We start from the raw sequence: 17,852 nt of genomic DNA, 5'->3' as shown, positions 1-17,852 counted from the left end.
GCCAACTTCTTCAGGTACAGTGGCTTATATAGCCGACGCACACCAGGGCCGTTGCCAGACCGGCAACAGCACCCACGCCTAACCACCTGCCAGACGGGCAACAGTGCTCACGCCTGACCGCTGCTCAGAGGTCCCACCTGTCAGTCCGTAACAGCTCGCATCTGGTTTTCGACATTAGGTCTGTTTGGTTCTCTTGCTAAATTTTAGTTAACTAAAACTATTTTAGCTACGCTTAGGTAACTAGTGGAACTAAAATATTTTAGCTTTTTTTTAGTGAAGTTTAGCTACTAAATTGACTAAACTTTAGCTGACTAAAATTTAGTAAAGTGAAACTAAACAGACCCTTAGGACCACACATGTCTGGCTGATGCCCTCGAGGGGGAAAAATACCTACCATGCAGCCATTCCAATAATGCAAATCCTATAGCAATGGACATAGGAGCACATGCCCATATCGGGCAGGCCTGGTCTTTCTTGCATTCACTCTCGCCCCAGACAAATCGCACAAACTTCGCAATTGTTTATGGTGATTGGCGCACTGAGCACGAGTGGAGGATCAGTCGGCATTAACCACCTCGCTTGGATTGGTTGGCTGTTGGCGGCATGGCGCCATCAGTCACAGTGCATGTTGCCATCGACCATGGTGGTGGTGTGCTGGTGCCTGGTGGTGGTGGTGTGCTGGTGCCTGGTGCCGGCTAAGGGTTTCGCGTGCGAAAAGAGGGTGCGGCACCGTGGTTTATCCTGATCGATTGCTGCAATATCGCTCACAGTGCCTACATACAGCCCTGATCGGTGTGTTCGTCAGTCAATCCGTCACTAACTGCAGGTACGTGCAAAGGCTCGGAACTTCGAATTGCGGTTACTCTCAGTGCCACGCTACCAATTTTCCGTTATTCTTGCAGCAGAGCATGTTTGGAACTTGGCTAACTAATGGCCCGTTTCGATCACCTAGTACTAATTCTTGTCACCAAAATTTAGTCATATGTTATTTATTAACGGAATAGCCATTTTGTTCTCTAAACTATCGCTCAAGCCGTTTTAAGGTTATCCCAAGCGCTCTCCTATTTTGTTGTAATTAGTCAATTGTATTGTTCCTTTTTTATTTTTCTTCATCTAATAAAAATCCAGTAAAGCTTTGCCGTGTTTCTAAAAAAAACTATCGCTCAAGCCTCACTTTCATTCATAAACTCAATTTTATCCTAGGACTATCAAATAATTGTTTTAATCCTCAAACTTTACATTTTGGGCTTAATTTCATACATGAACTATCAAACTGCATTTCAATGCTCTAACTTTTTTTTACCTCGACTTTGTCCCTACTCCTACAATTTTATTACCTTGTAGATATATTCTACGAAATTATCACTTCATGGAACTTCTACAAAAACAAATAATGATACAAAGTTCATTGCACCTAAAGTTCAAGCTCAAATCAAACTTGTAGATATATTTTTGGAGATGTTGTAGAAAATCCACGAAATACCTTCACTCACAAGCACACACAACCAAGTAGATCGAGTGAAAAGAAAGTACAATTCAAAATACAAGAGATAAGATATTTGTTTTATCGAAGTTCAAGTTCAAGCCCTATGTCTCTATTGAGGTGGTGGTGAGCGACTCACAAAGGCCACACTCGTGCTAGGTCCCTCTCGATCACTATCCTCGTCTCCATTAGTTCATCTTTTTCCCTATGGGGTAAGATCTTAGCCATCACAAACATTCCTATGTCTCACCACGAGCATGGGAGCATGTTGTGCGCTGTCTAAGAAGCTTCATCTCAAAAAGTAATGAATGCATCACAAAAAAATGACGAATCACAACAAGTTCTTTTAGTGTAAAGAATCATTAGTCCTTTTAATTGATTTGTCATCGAATCACCAAGACACACAAGGGTGTCTAGATGCACTTTCCATTCATATTCATTTTAGAATATGGATATAAATGTTGAAGGTGTGCTATCCAATTTGATTGTTGAACGATGGTAGGGACAATGATACCTAACGATAACTGTCCATCTTAAATCGCAAGTGGTGTTGAAGCTGACAAGGCACAACAACACGACATTCTAATTAGGACGAGACAAAGTTGAGCCAAAAAGAAAAGTTTAAGGAATAAAATGTGCTCTGGTAGTTCAATGATGAAATTGTGCCTAAAATACAAAGTCTTAAAATGAAATCTGTTGCTTTGATAGTTGAGGATGAAACTAAGCCTAAAAGGAAAAAAAAATTGTGGACTGGAATGACCATTTCAAAAGTTTATGAAAAATGGGCCTTGTGTGATAGTTTTTTAGGCATGTTTAAATAACTTTGGAGTTGGGATTAGTTGTCGGAACTAATACTGATAGTTAGGTGACTAAATTTTAGCTCATATATGTTGTTTGGATGCATGGACAAGTAACTATTTGGCCATTAAGATCACATGTGACTAGTTTTTAGAGCAACTCTACTAGATCCCTTCCAATTTCATCAAATTTACTATAGGGGAATGAGAAAACATAATTTCTGGTTTAAGGGAATCTGAGAAAAACACGTCCTCTTCAACTCCTCTTACATGTGGGATCTAGATGTCAGCGAATGGGTCATTTTTTTTTTACTATCTCCTCTCCTTGTATATGTTAGATTTTGATTTGAGTTGGAGTAATTTATTCAATTAAAATCAAATAAATTGTAAGGCTCAAATTAAATGCTAGGTGGAATAAAGTCTTAGTACCAACTTGGACTTTGACTAAAAATTGACCAAGCTTAAATAGGTGACAACTGTGTGGACTTATGAAGAAAGTAATTTGATATCACTGATGATGATGCATTTTCTATAAAAAAAATTGGTCAAGTCATAAAAGTTTGATGATTTGATTTAAGGCAAATCAATGTACAAGGGAGCTTTTCCGATACTTAGTTTTTTTTTTTTGAGGAACTTCCAATTCTTAGCTGATCCAAGCGGGTCCAAAAGACTTCCCTTTGGGCTTTTTCTGGAATTACTGTGGCAGCCCAAAGCAGTGGGCCATGGTACGAGTAACAGAGCACGTCGTTGGGCCCGCTACCCAGGCTATTCTTTTTAGAAGAACCCAGGCTCGTAAATAGCAGCGTTCTCAGCCAGGCGGCCCACAAGTACCTGCTCCGTTCAGGTTCAGGCCTTCACCAACCGTCGTCGTTGCCGACGCCGGCGCCCCTCCCCCGAGCCGACGCCATGCCCCCCGTCAAATGGTACCGTACTCTCACATCGCGAGCTTTCTTCTCTTTCCTCCCGCTCAGCTTCAATCCCGCGGTCTTCGGCGCGCAGGTTGATGCACTGGCACCCGAGCCCCGGGGCGACGATCAACAGCCAGATCCTCTCGGAGGCGTGTGGCTGCGCGGAGTCCCTCGGCGGCTCCAAGGACGGGAAGTGGAAGACCTCCATCTTCTTCTACCGCGCCATGACCCGGGACGGCTCGGGGGGCCCCGCGGGGCAGCAGCACCCCGACTTGCCTAGGGAGCTCCTCGGCGTCGCGCTCCACGAGCGCCCGGGGCTCTACTTCTCCATCGTCCGCGCCCAGCGCCTCGTCCTCCAGGCCGATGCAGCGTTCCCCCAGGTCATGGAGAAGCTCCAGTCCTACAGAATCCGCGTCGCCCTCAACTTTGAGGTCACCTCTTGCTCTTCTGGTTTCAGATTCGACCCCTTTATTTAGGGTTTTGCGCTTAGAAGTCTTGCTTTGCTTTGGTTCAAGCGAGAGCGTGCAAATGTGCTTGTAGTCGAACTGAATTTGTCAATTAAGATCAACTCTAGTTTTACTCATTTTGTCTTCCCTTCGGCTAAGCGAAACAAATCTCAAATCTGTGTTTTCTGTTAAAATTGGATTCTAACTAACTCTTGCTTAAAATAAAATGTCAAATTTCCTGCTAAGATTTTCTGAGATCTTCATGAAGAAAGCCACAACAGGTCTTGAGTGAAACAGAAAGGGTGATAAGGGCAAGCAGCAAGTGGCACATATGAAAGGGTTTGGGCACACCCATACTTGCCCACACCCAAATCCAGATCACCATTGCCCATACCTTACCTCCCCAAACTCCTCCATACTCATTTGCCCAAACCCACTGGACAATGATCAAGCAACAGGGGGGAGGTGCTTGGAGTTGGAGCACTCTTAGATATCATTGGTACTAGTAGGTATACCCATATCTTACCCATTTCTAATGGTTAAATAGTTTTCTACTCATAGCTACAGACCTCACCCTCCCCCAATCTTGTCCATTCTCCATACTCATTTGCCCAAACCCACTGGATAATTATCGAGCAATAGGGGAGAGGTGCTTGGAGCTAGAGTACTCCTGGCATCATCCATTACTAGTGGGTATACCCATACTAAACCCATTTCTAATGGGTAAATAATTTTCTACCCTGACCAACAGGTATATGAGTTACGATGGGCTCAACTAATAACCAAGAGTTTTCACAAATCTCAAAGACACCTGAAATTAAAATATTGGGTTATGACAGGTGTATATTTTTTGTTCCAAAACTTAACTAGGTAGGTCTGTTTCTTGTAGATTTTGATTTGCTTTCTGTTTGTCTATGTTAACAACCTCGTTACTTTTCTGTCATAATCTTGTATACAACTTCAATTGTTTCATGTGCTCGAATATTCTTCAGGGGTTTCAGTATCAACTGGGTGATTTCTGCCTGAGGATAGGAAAATGTGTTCCTAATAATTCTGAAGCACTGAGAGGAATCATGATGGAGGTATCATTTCGTTTTCTTCTTTTGAATTTCTCTTGTAGTGTTTGAGAAAAAAATTTCTCTTGTACTGATGTGAGTCATGTGACTGATTCTTTGCCTTTTCCTACTAAATATCAAAATCAAACCAAATGATATAAAGTAATAACTTAAGATTTAGGTTTGGTAAAATAATGTTTAAAAGTATGCTAGTCTAAACCAGTAATCCTACAGAGTATCCTCTACTGATGATATGGTACCCTATGACCTGGTTCTTTTCTTTGAAAGTTTGACTCTGAGATCTACTCCTTATTATAAATTGGCTAGTATAAACTGAAGCACTAACTGATTGTTAACTTGATGAACTTTGGTTGGCATAATACCAGTTGTTAGTGTCTTTGCTTACTTGTAAAACTTGTGAGCTTACTGTTCACTTGCTTTGCTCCTATGACTGCAGTCTGAAAGCATGTTCGGTGTCTTCTCTGCTAATATAATAGTAGAAAAAACTGAACAAAAAGCAATAGTTGAAAGGTTCAGCATGTTATTTGAACTTGTGCCTGCCATGCAACCTTACTTTTATTAATGTTGCTCAAATTTACCGGCAAGCTTGTTTGAGTTTATTCTTACCCTCTATGCAGGTAGAGTATTATCCCTTATCTTCCATTGAAAAATCCAAGGCAGTCATGGAGGACTTCTTTGACATATGGCAGGAAACAATTGGGAAGAAGTCATTACCTGGTCAATTCATTCATGTAGACTCGAACTTTTCAGATTATGGTCTTTCAGATCAATATTCTTTTCAACATACTGCAGTTCAATATGCAACTTGCTTGCAGCAGCTCATGGCTGCAGTAACAGTCAGGGCCTAGCTCTAGAGAGATTCTCAAAATCACTCTATAACGTCTTAGGTTGATTCTGCCTGGGTGTATGTTGTGTAATGACATGCAAATGATTTTACCCCTCATGTTCTTTTAAGATTCCCTCTACTGGTAATTGGCAAATTGCAATTGTCACATTCTGCATTCGTGGTGGGGTGCAGGCTGAGCCTCCAGCCTTTGTGAAAGCACTCTTTTTCTTTTGTGCTCGAAATGGTGCACATACTAGTCAATCTGACAAAGTTACTGATCTCCGTTACATCCAAATTATAAGTTCTTTTGGCTTTTTTAAGGTACATACAAGATTGTCAAGGTTTTCAAAATCGTAGATTCTAAATTGAATTGGAGATCTTTAGGTAAGATTGTAATCACATAATCGTATACGTAGAATATGTAAAAACTTCCAACCTGTTTGCTTGAGCTTATTTGTTGAATTTGTCACCACTCAACAGTGTTTTTGTTGCAACAAATCAACGAACGTGTGCAAAGCCCACTTCCTATGAGGGTAAAATTTCAATTTTGTTTCTGGGATACCCCTTAAGATGCTCCATAAAAGCATGAGTTTGATTTTTTTTTTCATTCTATCTAGATCGGAGTTATAGGAGTTGCGCTGGGCAAAATTCACTTCCTATGAGGGTAAAATTACATTTTTTTTGTGAAAGGCTTGTTTCTGGGATACCCCTTAAGATGCTCCATAAAAGCATGTGTTTGATTTTTTTTTTCATTCTATCTAGATCGGAGTTATAGGAGTTGTGCTGGGCAAAATTGAGAGTAGAGTTGAAAAAATCGGACTAGAACATACTTTATAGGTTGTTTGGTTGGAGGTGTTAAAGTTTAATAGGTACTGTAATATTTTTGTTTTATTTGACAATTTTTGTCTAATTATAGGCTAATTAGGCTTAAAAGATTCGTCTCGTAAATTACTCTCTAGTTATGTTTTTAGTTTCGTAAATAATCTATATTTAGTACTCTATGTATGTGTTCAAACATTTAATATGATGAGAGTTAAAGTTTACTTGCCCAAACTAAAGCTTTGTTTAGTTCTAAATTTTTTGTAAAATGAGTACCGTAGCATTTTTATTTATATTTGACAAATATTGTGGAATGCTCCATGCGACCTTAGTCACGTAGAGATATCTTTCAAGAACGAATCTCGAACCAAGGAATGACTGCGATTTTTTTCCCCCGACAGGCCGACAAGTGTTACGAGCACATATACAAAACTTTTTGTTTCGCGCCATTTTGTCCCCGTATCCCGCCACGGGGCTACATGACCCGCGCTCCTTCGTTACCCCGCGAAAAGCGAGACCCATCTCCAGCAGCAGTCCACAGAGCCCCAAATCCTCCACAGTCCACACGGAACGGCGGGCGGCACCGTACATTGCTGACGAAATGGCTCCCCGCCGCCCTCTCAAGAAGCGCCAGATTCCTAATTCCTCGGCCATGCCGGTGGGTGCGGTGGACACCGACGCCCTGCTCTCCCTGCCCCAGGAGATCCTCGACGAGGTCCTCGCACGCCTCGACCTCCGCGACGCCGTCCGCACCTCCGCACTCTGCCGCGCCTGGCGCCGCCGCTGGGAGACGCTCCCCTCCATCGACATCTCCATCCCTTCCGGCAAGGAGGCGCTCTCGACCATCGACTGCGTCCTCCTCCGCTGCTCCGGCCGCGTCCAGCGCTTCTACGTATCCCTCGACAAGCTCTCGGCCCGCCGCCTAGACGACTGGCTCCTCGTCCTCTCCCGCCGCGGCTGCGTCGAGGATATTTTCCTCAGTCCGGAACCCCACGAGTTCTTCTCCCTTCATTCCGCTGTCTTCTCTTGGCGCTGCCTCATCTCCGTCGACCTCTCCGCCTGTCACATCCCGCCGCTACCCCCAGACTTCGAGGGCTTTCCCGTCCTTAAAGTGCTAAGCCTTGTCGATGTGAAGTTCCAGCAGAACGGAGAGTACCAACTGGAGGAGATCATTGAGACATCCCCATTGCTCGAGCAGCTGATACTATCTGAAGTCCACATCGGGGGAGACGAGTTTATTGAATGGGAGATCCGGGCGCCCAATCTGCGTCACATAACAATTTGCTCAACTATCGATTATGGCTGGGCATATTCGCAAGAAGTTAGTGGCTTAGTGCCTAATTGTGTTGCTTGTGTTAGTCACTTGTACTATTGCTTTTGTGTATACTTGAGGTTGTGTGCTATTCCTGGAAATGGGAAATGGTTTTCCATAGGTATTTGAAGAAAAATTATGCATATTTTACTGGCGTCACTAATTCACTATTCTTTCAGGTCTAGTCTAATTTAGGACTTTTGAGCTACTGCATTTTGGTTCCTTCTGTGTTGTTACTTAAACTTATATTTATGGTTATTGAAGTGTAGTAAACCTTTAGAAAACTTATATATCAATCATATATTCTTTAAAAAAGGGATTGCCTCTGTTTGCACGTGTGGGCTGTGGCCCAGTCGTATTGTTCGGTGTAATAAAATGGCCTAAAAAATTAAACAATATGAAAGATTTCTATCAAATACAAACCATTTTTAATTGTATCCATTACTGCTTCACTTGAATGGCCTGTGCCCACTTCCTGGAAAATAAGTGAAACTCATCCATGATTTATGATTGTTGTCCTGTATTCCAGCTTCATTGTTCTGATATTATTCTCTTTCCTTTTATTTTCCCAGGTAAATGGGACCAAGATACTTGAAAACCTTCCATGCAACTTTGACAACTTGAAGAGCCTGAAATTGTTCATGGACTTCTGTGAACTGCCCCCCATTTTGTCAGTGTTTTGCTTACTAAAGAGTATGCCGAATCTTGAAAAACTTAAAATGAAGGTAATGCTGAATACTACCTTTCAGCTATTCTTACCTACATTGATTGAACTTAGATTGTTGGCTTGCTGCTTTCGACTAACTACCCTTTTCTACATCCATTTGTGAAGATCTACAATGGCGAAGTGCAGAAAGTTGAGCTAAATGGAGAGTTCCTAAATGCACAGTGGGAAGATGGCATGTGTGCCAATCTTCAAATTTTGGAGATGACTGGTATCAATTGGCTTCCAAATGAAATATCTTTTATGAAGCTCATTCTTTCCAAAGCTAGGCTTCTTCGTACGTTATGGATTAGTCATCATGGTGATTGCTCAGTGTCTCATGTGGATCCACTGCATGAACTAGTAACATGTGGAAAAGCTTCAGCTCAAGCTCAGGTTCTGTTTAAAGGTAAGAAGAACTTCATTTTACTTTGCACAATTCCATATTTTGTGTTTTGTTTGAACCAAATGGATTTCTGTGTCTCATATTTCGTTTTATGAAAGTTAGTAGTGCTCACATTATATATTTTTGACTATAGTACAAGCAAGATTGATTAGTTAGCCCCCAGGAGTTTTCTGCTGAAGAAATGTGAATACTAATTTAATAACAGACTTGTGTGTGTGTGTGTGTGTGTGTGTGTGTGTGTGTGTTGTGTGTTGTGTGCTTTGTTTCTATATTTCTATTTCCAACATGCGTGGATAAAACATTTCATTGAAGGAGCCCAATAGTGCAAAGGGAATCAGATTCAGGGATTCATACTTACATAATGCATCTAAATTCTGGATGCTACTCACTGTGCAGAAATGCAGTGGCAATTTGTACGTTTTATTCCATGTCTGCTTTATGTTGCTGTGATGATGTACAATTAAACCGTTCGCCTTTGATCATGCAGGTGCAGTTGAAAATCATTAGATGGATGGCGTCTTCTGTTCATTAGTGAATTGTTCACTTGAATGAGACAGTGCTCCTTTTTTCATTTGTCTTGAATTAGTGTGGACGTCAGAATTTCAGATGTGAAAGATGCAGAAAGTAGCTTGTCCAATGAATTTTCGTAGTTTTTTATTTTATTCAGAACAAATTGATGTGCTATTGGCAATGTGATAAGGCTGTCGCGTCACACTGTTGTTTTGTATCAGATTCGAGACAGTTGTATGCTATGTGCTATTACAGACTTGCCCTGAGTAGGCGAGGTATGGTTATCCTCTTGCTTTGAGCGCCATATTAGCCCATGTGCGGTCACTGCAGGAACTCTGAAGAGGCAGCCTGTGTAAATTTCATCAGGCAACTGAAACTGAAACCCAGTCTTGATTCTTGAAGCTGGCAGCAAGCCTCAACGACTTGGCGACTTCTCCAGCCGGCATTGATCTATCTATTATATGATCCGACAACCTATCTTCAATATACTCATTCCAGTGCCTAAGTGGGCTTATCTTTCATTTTCAGACGTTAAATAAATTGTATTCAGACATGCACTAAATTAATCGCCGTGCCATGTATTTGGGTATCTAACAGATGAGATGGCGCTGCAGGTGGCTGCGAGAACAAAAGAAGATATCCTACAGTGGAGGAGGGCCCAAATTTGGAGCGTATAATCGTTTTAAGTGGTTTTGTATTTTGCTTTTCTTTCCCCCGGTTTCTTTGGGAGGAGGGGGAACTGCTGTACATAAACTCCTTTTCCTTTCTTCCTATCTTAATTGAAAGGCAGAGCTCCTGCCAGTTCTTTTCAAAAAAAAAAAGAATTCCTGAACGGTGAACCCTTGTCGAGTAGCAGTAGTTGCAGCTTCGTCTCCATGGCAAACTCCTCTGTACCGTGACTCAGTTATATGCATCCCGTGAAATCGGATCGGCTTATTGATTCTACCTACGTGACTCAGTTATCTGCATCCCGTGAAATCGGCTTATTGATTCCACCTATATTATTCGTTTTTTTAATTCAAACTGTCCACAATCTTGCTCAAGCCTTACGCGAGAGCATTTCCACCCAACCTCAAGTAGTACACTTTACAATCATCCTTGTGAGATATTAGCGGTTTTTTTTTTTAATGTTACGACTTTAATTTCATCAATTTTTGCACAAGTTGAAGCCAAATCAAAAAATAGACTAATCACTGTTTCACTCTGCCAAGTGCCAAAGATAAACCGTTTATTGAGAGAGATCGAACTGTCGGAAAATATAAGGTGCTTAAAAAGGTGAACATACTAAATGGGTGGTGTCACTACGAAAAAGTGTGTGATCAGTTTGCGTTCAAAAAAAGTGTGTGATCAGTACCATTTTTTCTTTTTTATATGAAAGAAATAATGGGTAACTAGTAATTTTGGGGGAACAATTATCTCTGTCACACCATGACACCAAGCACAGTATCCTAGCCGAGGCACACGCCAACTCGACTTGGAGAGTGTGCATGAACCATGAAGATATTATCTAAAAAAAACCGAACCATGAAGAGAGTGAACACGGAGCACCACAGCTCCACCGGGCAGGCAGGCACCAAGCCAACCACGAATTGATTCAACAACTATTATTGCTGTCGCTGTCGGGGCAAATGTTTGCTTGGTTTCAGTAGATTGAAAAGCAACGGAAGTCATCTTGATGGTCGCTTGCATTGCATGTGGCCTGATCGGTTCAACGTGTTCATGCTAACGATAGGTTTATATGTCTTGCTCTAGACATATAAGACTGCAAAGCCTTGCACAAACCAATTATCCAATAGTGTTTAGGTATTGATCGAAAAAAATCTAATAGTGTCTAGATGCAACTTTCTTTATTTGGACATGTTTTAGCTCCAGGTTGTCTAACTCGACTTTTTTTTATGAGTGAGAATAATGGTGGTTAGCGGCATTTCCATTTTAGTGACAAATAAGCTCTGAAGAGACAGTGATATGTGTTTTCTGTTGCGGCATATAGCAGTAGATGTTCTTCTTGGCGAAACATAATTTTGTAGGTTCATGTTGACTCATGTTCATTTTTACCTTTTTCAAAGTTTACTGATGATATTCTGATCATGCTTATTCCTTGCAGGATGGTTGCGAATGCGAATGATTTCATTTCATCAAAGTAAGTTTCTGTGCTATTTTTTTTTTTGAGAGAGTTTCTGTGCTATTCCTACATACGAAATTGTACTGTTTTTATTGATGAAGACATCTTGCATTTGTTCGACCTACCTTATATCTATTTGTTTATTATAATTCCTTCTAATGACTTATGCATTCTGCTACATTTCCAATTGGAGGATCCCTTAATCCGCCATATTAGTATTTCTATATAAGAACTATGCACGCATCAGGAAGCTAACTCATGTTACATGGAGCGAATAAATTAAAGATATAATTAGATTTGCAGCTAATTTCTCCTACTTCCATTCACCAATTTTGATAAGGAATTATAAATTCTCACTTGGAAGGTACCTAAAGATCTGCCACATGAGGCTAGAGGTACTTGTGTTACTTATAGTGTTTACACAATACAAAATTTTCTCGCAGGGATAATGATGGGGTATTCAGATCCTTTACTATTTTACACAATATAAGCTAGAAATTCTAAATAGAAGTATCTGTCGAGCCTCCACAATAATCCTCATGAAACCCCCTAAAAAAGAAGATGAATACTAGAAATTCTTTGGCTATTAATTTAGTAGACTCTTAACATCATTATTGATAATGAGAGTCATCTAATCTATTAATTTTTCTATAAGACAACGGACCTCTACGATCATGAAAATCAACATAAAGTAATACATGCATCTATATGTAAATCATCCATTTTTAAGAAACATGATGTAATTAAATCTAAATTTGCATTTAATTACCTGCGTACATTGACGAAAGAAAGATTGCCTAGCACGTGTCTCTCCTTGTGGACTTTTATTTCCTTGTGTATAGTGTATCATTGATTCCTACTAAAATTGATCCCTTGGATCATTGGATGGTCCTATGATAGTCCGGGTAGTTACTTTTATATGAGCTAATCCTTTCTTAAGGACATGGACTTGTCGTCTGTAGATGATTTACTAGCTCAATGTTATTTTCTCTTCATTTGCTGCTGATTATAATCTCGTTGGGTCATTCATGTTTCTTCCATTTGAGGATCTAGTGTGGATTTAATGTGAGGCTGAGGAATTCAGAGCTATTTGACACTCCGGACCACTGCTTCCTGTGCGATCAAGAGCCAGAGTCCATCGACCATATTGTCACGTCGCGTTCCTTCTCTCGACAGGTTTGGTGGAACATCCTAACTATGCTCAGTGCCGATGCATCATAGATTGGTGGGGATTCTGTCCTACAATGGTAGAACTCGTGGAGACTGCGATGGAATGGCAGCACATAGGGAGCCAACACACTCTTTGCACTAGTGGCATGGGAATTCTGGAAGAAGCAAAATGCGCGATGCTTCCAACAAAACTCCTCCATAGTCCCGCAAGTGCTAGCTATCGTCAAGCACATAGCCAACCAATGGCTTGATGCTGGAGCATGCAAGCTACGTTGTCTAGTTTGTGAGTAATCGCTCAAGGGTCCCGCGTCATGTAAGAACTATCTCCTAGTTAATATAAATATGTGCAAACCTTTTATAGGTATTTAAGAAAAGTTCAATGAGTTATTATATATTTTTATTGAAAAGAAGTATGGGCCAAAAATATTCAAAACCCTAATTTTATTGAGCTATTGTATATTTTTATTGAAAATAGGTATGGACCAAAAGTATTCAAAACTCTGACTTTGTTTCTTTTCTATATAGGAGCATAATCTCAGACCTTAAAAGTTTGGGAAACACCCAATAATCGGAGCACAACTCGAGAAGGAAGATATAATCCCCAATAACCGAGCACAACTCAAGAAGAAAGATCTAATCCCTCTCACATTCCACAAGAATTCAGATAGAGGCGGTTTTTTGTCCTTAAGGGCACATGCCCTCACTCTCCTACCCATTGTATTCGTTTTGAGAAGTGTGCAAACACACATCTCAAAGCAGTTTCACATTGAGATAGTGTGTTTGCACACTTTTTAAAACGAATCCAATGGATGAGAGAGTGAATGCATATATACCTTAAGGGCAAAATTAACTTTACGATCAGCACCACGCAAACCAATTATTGCTCGACAGCTTCCTCAACAGCACCTGTGGACGACGAGGAGTTCTCGCTGGACACATGGGGTCACTGATAGTGTGACTTGATCTTTAATTATCAAATTTGAATATTGATCTTGATGTATTCAGATTAGGTGGAAATCTATTGGCTTTTGTAGGAATGTGTAAAATCTATTCCTGGTGCAAAAAAGTGCCAAATATTCATATTATAAGATGTTATGGATTTGATTTTATTCATGGTTATACATATAATTTCTTAATTGTTGTATCATTTGAAGCACTTCTTTTCTTTATCTATCAAGACATGTCTTACCATAGAAACATGCATGTGGTATGCCACTAGTCAAATACTATCTCCATTTCAAATTACAAATCATTCCAAAAATCTTAAAGAATCAAAGTATTTTCAATTTAAACAAATTTATATAATAAGACAATAACATTTATGATATCAACTAATTATTATTAGATTCTTTATTAATTATATTTTTATTCAATAATATCCTTATTTGATGCCATAAATATTTGTAATTTTCTTCGTAATTTTGATTAAACTTGAGATACTTTGTCTTGAAGATTTTTAATGAATTTTAATTTTAAACGGAGGGGGTAAAAAAGTTTGAGATATTTTTTATGGATGGAGGCAGTATACATAAATTTTATTTCGCGCCATTTGGTCCTGGCTTCCCGCCACGGTGCTACTACATAACCCGCGCTCCTTACCCCGCGAAAGGCGAAACCCATCTCCACCAAATCCTCCACACCGAACGGCGGCATCGCACATTGCCGACGAAATGGCTCCGCGCCGCCCTCGCAAGAAGCGCCCGATTTCTGATTCCTCGGCCATGCCGGTGGGTGCGGTGGACGCCGACGCTCTGCTCTCCCTGCCCCAGGAGGTCCTGGACGAGGTCCTCGCCCGCCTCGACCTCCGCGACGTCGTCCGAACCTCCGTACTCTGTCGCGCCTGGCGCCGCCGCTGGGAGACGCTCCCCTCCATCGACATCTACATCCCCTCCGTCAAGCAGGCGCTCTGGGCCGTCGACTGCGTCCTCCCCCGCTGCCCCGGCCGCGTCCGGCGCTTCCACGTCTACCTCGACGATCTCTCCGCCCGCCGCCTAGACGACTGGCTCCTCCTCCTATCCCGCCGCGGCGGCGTCGAGGCTCTCTACCTCAGTCCGGAACCACCCTACGAGTTCTTCTCCCTTCATTCCACCGTCTTCTCTTGGCGCCGCCTCATCTCCGTCGACCTCTTCGCGTGCCACATCCCGCCGCTACCCCCAGACTTCGAGGGCTTTCCGGACCTTAAAGTGCTAAGCCTTGCCAATGTGACGTTCCAGCAGAACGGGGAGTACCAACTGGAGGAGATCGTTGAGACATCCCCATTGCTCGAGAAGCTGATACTATGCGAAGTCTGCATCGAGGGAGACGACTTCATTGAATGGGAGATCCGGGCACCCAATCTGCGGCACATAACAATTTGCTCAAATATCGATTATGGCTGGAATTTCGCAGAGTTGCCATGCCTGCACTCTGCTGTCATCGATTTGTGGGAGTATGTTGGTGACCGAGATTTCGCCAATTTTTTTGCTGGGCTCGTTCAAGTCAGGAAGCTTAGGCTCTGCATGTTTTATGCACCGGTATATGCTGTTCTTCCCAACTATGCATTTTATCTCTTCCACATCTCTAGTTTGGCTGGATCGAAATAGAAGCTGACGAAAATTGCCTTATACTACGTCACAATGGGAAATGATTGAACAGTAATTATGTGTCACACCTCATATGGGCTGGGCATATTCGCAAGAAGTTAGTGGCTTAGTGCCTAATTGTGTTCCTTGTGTTAGTCACTTAGTTGTATTACTTTTGTGTATACTTGAGGCTGATGTACTGTTCTAGGAAATGGGTTTCTACCAGTATTTGAAAAAAAAAGCATAGCATTACTATTCTTCTAGCTGTAGTCTAGTTTAGGACTTTTGAGCTACTGCATTTTAATCCCTTCTGTGTTGCTATTTAAACTTATATGTATGGTTTTTGAAGTGTAGTGAACCTTTGGAAACTTATAAATTGATCATATATTCCTTGAAAAAGGGCTCGCCTCTGTTTGCACCTGTGGGCTGTGGCCCAATCATATTGTTCTTCAGGTGTAATAAAACGTGGCTTAAAAATGTAAACAATATGAAAGATTTCTTTCAAACAGAAACTATGTTTGATTGTATCTGTCACTACCTTACTTCTACGGCCTGTGCCCACTTCCTGAAAAAATAAGTGAAACTCATCCATGACTTCTGATTGATGTCCTGTATTCTAGCTTCAGTTTTCTGATATTATATTCTTTCGTTTTATTTTCCAGGTAAATGGGATTAAGATACTGGAGACCCTTCCATGCACCTTTGACAACTTGAAGAGCCTGAAATTGTTCATGCACTTCTGTGAACTGCCCCCCATTTTGTTAGTGTTTTGCTTGCTAAAGAGTATGCCGAATCTTGAAAAACTTAAAATACGGGTAATGCTGAATACTACCTTTCAGATATTCATACCTACAATGTTTGAACTTAGATGGTTGCCTTGCTGCTTTCGACTAACTACCCCTTTCTACATCCATTTGTGAAGATCTATGACGGTGAAGTGCAGAAAATTGAGCTAAATGGAGAGTTCCTAGATGCACAGTGGGCAGATGGCATGTGTGCCAATCTTCAAATTCTGGAGATGACTGGTATCAATTGGCTTCCAAATGAAATGTCTTTTATGAAGCTCATTCTTTCTAAAGCGAGGCTTCTTCGTACGTTATGCATCAGTCATCATGATGATTGCTTAGTATCTCATGTGGATCCATTGCATGAGCTAGTAACATGTGGAAAAGCTTCAGCTCAAGCTCAGGTTCTGTTTAAAGGTAAGATATTAGGAACTTCATTTTTTTTTGCACAATTACATATTTTATGTTTTGTTTGAACCAAATGGATTTCCGTCTCATATTTCGTTTTCTGAAAGTTAGCAGTGCTTATTATATACTTTTGACTATAGTACAAGCAAGAGTAATTAGTTAGCCCCAGGAGTTTTTGCTGAAGAAATGTGACTAATAAGTTAATAACAGACTTGTGCTGAAGTTTTTTGTGCCTCCATGAAGAACCTGACCATGGTTGCAATGCAAGATAAGATATTCTTGACAAAATGATCACAGCTATTTTGTGTGCTTTGCTTCTTTATTTCTATTTCGATCTATGTGGATAAAACTAAAACTATAACACCCCAGCCCACTAGAAGTCTGTAGTAGTTGTGTTATTGGTCCACGTGGTCCAAGTGGCTTTGTGGAGTTGTAGTTGGTGGATTTAGTACCACCTTGATAGTCTAGGAGGGTGAGGGCCAGCTTATAAGTCTTGTTCCAAACATAGCACCTCCGGGTTAACTCTTTTACATGAAGCGAGGATGAAAGTGTAAGCGAAGTGCTACGCGTATGCAGGCCTGTTCCACGTGTGGAGCTCGGCCATATAAACAGTTTTTGGACGCGGGGTGTTACAGATGGTATTCGTAGCATCAACCCTTGCTGCACGTTGCCTGTAGAGGGGTGGTCCTGGACATCTGCCACAGATATGTGGTGAGCTGCCGACAGAAGCCTGTAGTGTAGTAGTTGTGTTGTTGGCCGTCACCCATAAGGGTGGGGTGAATGTAACACCCTAGCCCGACCTTGGTAGCCTAGAAGTGTGAGAGCCAACTTATAAGCCTTGTTGTTCCAAACATAGCACCTTCGGGTTAATCCTTTTACATGAAGCGAGGATGAAAGTATAAGCTAGGTGCTACGCGTATACACGACTGCTCCACGTGCGGAGCTCGGCCATATAAGCAGTTTTTGGACGCGGGGTGTTACAAAAACATTTTGTTAAAGAAGCCGGTGAATGGGAAATCAGATTCAGGGATTCATACTTAGCATAATGCATCTAAATTCTGGATGTTTATCAGTGTGTAGATGTAGAAATGCAGTAGCAATCTGTACGTTTTATTTCATGTCTGCTTTATGTTGCTGTGATGGTGTAGAATTAAACCGTTGTCTTTGTTCATGCAGGTGCAGCTGGAAATTATTAGATGGCGTCTTCTGTTCATTAGTAGAATTGTGTAAAATCAGTTCACTCGAATGAGACGGTGCCCCCTTTTTTTGTCTGAAGTAGTTTTTGGACGTCAGAATTTCAAACAAGAAAGATGCAGAAAGTAGTTTCTCCAATTATTTCGTAGTTTTTGTAGTATTTTATTTTGAAACAAATTGATGTGCTATTTGGCTGTGATAAGGTTATGTCGCACTACACTGATGTTTTTTTATGAGATTCGAGACAGCTCTATGCAATTGAAGTAGTACCATACTGTTACAGACTTGGCCTGAGTAGGCGAGGTATGTTATCCTCTTGCTTAGTT

General features: G+C 41.2%; 3 protein-coding genes across 3 annotated transcripts; all 3 read left to right on the top strand.

Moving 5' to 3' along the window:
• On the top strand, positions 3,091–5,752 carry LOC110432278 (mediator of RNA polymerase II transcription subunit 20a-like). The gene is made up of 4 exons (XM_021452359.1): positions 3,091–3,203; positions 3,280–3,619; positions 4,627–4,716; positions 5,328–5,752. Exons 1-4 carry the CDS (start codon positions 3,187–3,189, stop codon positions 5,556–5,558), a joined length of 678 nt encoding a protein of 225 aa, XP_021308034.1. The 5' UTR covers positions 3,091–3,186; the 3' UTR covers positions 5,559–5,752.
• Positions 6,575–9,564, top strand: LOC8062752 (F-box/FBD/LRR-repeat protein At1g13570). Its single transcript, XM_002462415.2, has 4 exons — positions 6,575–7,676; positions 8,240–8,392; positions 8,500–8,779; positions 9,264–9,564. The coding sequence occupies exons 1-4, from the start codon at positions 6,957–6,959 to the stop codon at positions 9,281–9,283; spliced, it is 1,173 nt and encodes a 390-aa protein (XP_002462460.2). The 5' UTR covers positions 6,575–6,956; the 3' UTR covers positions 9,284–9,564.
• Positions 14,209–17,806, top strand: LOC8081007 (F-box/FBD/LRR-repeat protein At1g13570). Its single transcript, XM_021454661.1, has 4 exons — positions 14,209–15,091; positions 15,802–15,954; positions 16,062–16,341; positions 17,509–17,806. Exons 1-4 carry the CDS (start codon positions 14,249–14,251, stop codon positions 17,526–17,528), a joined length of 1,296 nt encoding a protein of 431 aa, XP_021310336.1. The 5' UTR covers positions 14,209–14,248; the 3' UTR covers positions 17,529–17,806.

The sequence above is a fragment of the Sorghum bicolor genome, chromosome 2 (genome assembly GCF_000003195.3).
Source record: "Sorghum bicolor cultivar BTx623 chromosome 2, Sorghum_bicolor_NCBIv3, whole genome shotgun sequence".
In the NCBI taxonomy this organism is placed as follows: Eukaryota; Viridiplantae; Streptophyta; class Magnoliopsida; order Poales; family Poaceae; genus Sorghum; species Sorghum bicolor.
The sequence above is the reverse complement of the archived record's forward strand: the minus strand, read 5'-3'. Positions and strand labels throughout refer to the sequence as shown.

Bases quoted from the DNA above. Each gene is read 5' to 3' on its own strand.
- LOC110432278 (XM_021452359.1), top strand. The intron at 3,620-4,626 runs GTCACCTCTTGC...AATATTCTTCAG, and splicing joins GCGTCGCCCTCAACTTTGAG to GGGTTTCAGTATCAACTGGG. The intron at 4,717-5,327 runs GTATCATTTCGT...CCCTCTATGCAG, and splicing joins TGAGAGGAATCATGATGGAG to GTAGAGTATTATCCCTTATC.
- LOC8062752 (XM_002462415.2), top strand. From the start codon at position 6,957: ATGGCTCCCCGCCGCCCTCTCAAGAAGCGCCAGATTCCTAATTCCTCG. The intron at 7,677-8,239 runs GTTAGTGGCTTA...TTATTTTCCCAG, and splicing joins GCTGGGCATATTCGCAAGAA to GTAAATGGGACCAAGATACT. The intron at 8,780-9,263 runs GTAAGAAGAACT...TTGATCATGCAG, and splicing joins AGCTCAGGTTCTGTTTAAAG to GTGCAGTTGAAAATCATTAG.
- LOC8081007 (XM_021454661.1), top strand. From the start codon at position 14,249: ATGGCTCCGCGCCGCCCTCGCAAGAAGCGCCCGATTTCTGATTCCTCG. The intron at 15,955-16,061 runs GTAATGCTGAAT...CCATTTGTGAAG, and splicing joins TTGAAAAACTTAAAATACGG to ATCTATGACGGTGAAGTGCA. The intron at 16,342-17,508 runs GTAAGATATTAG...TTGTTCATGCAG, and splicing joins AGCTCAGGTTCTGTTTAAAG to GTGCAGCTGGAAATTATTAG.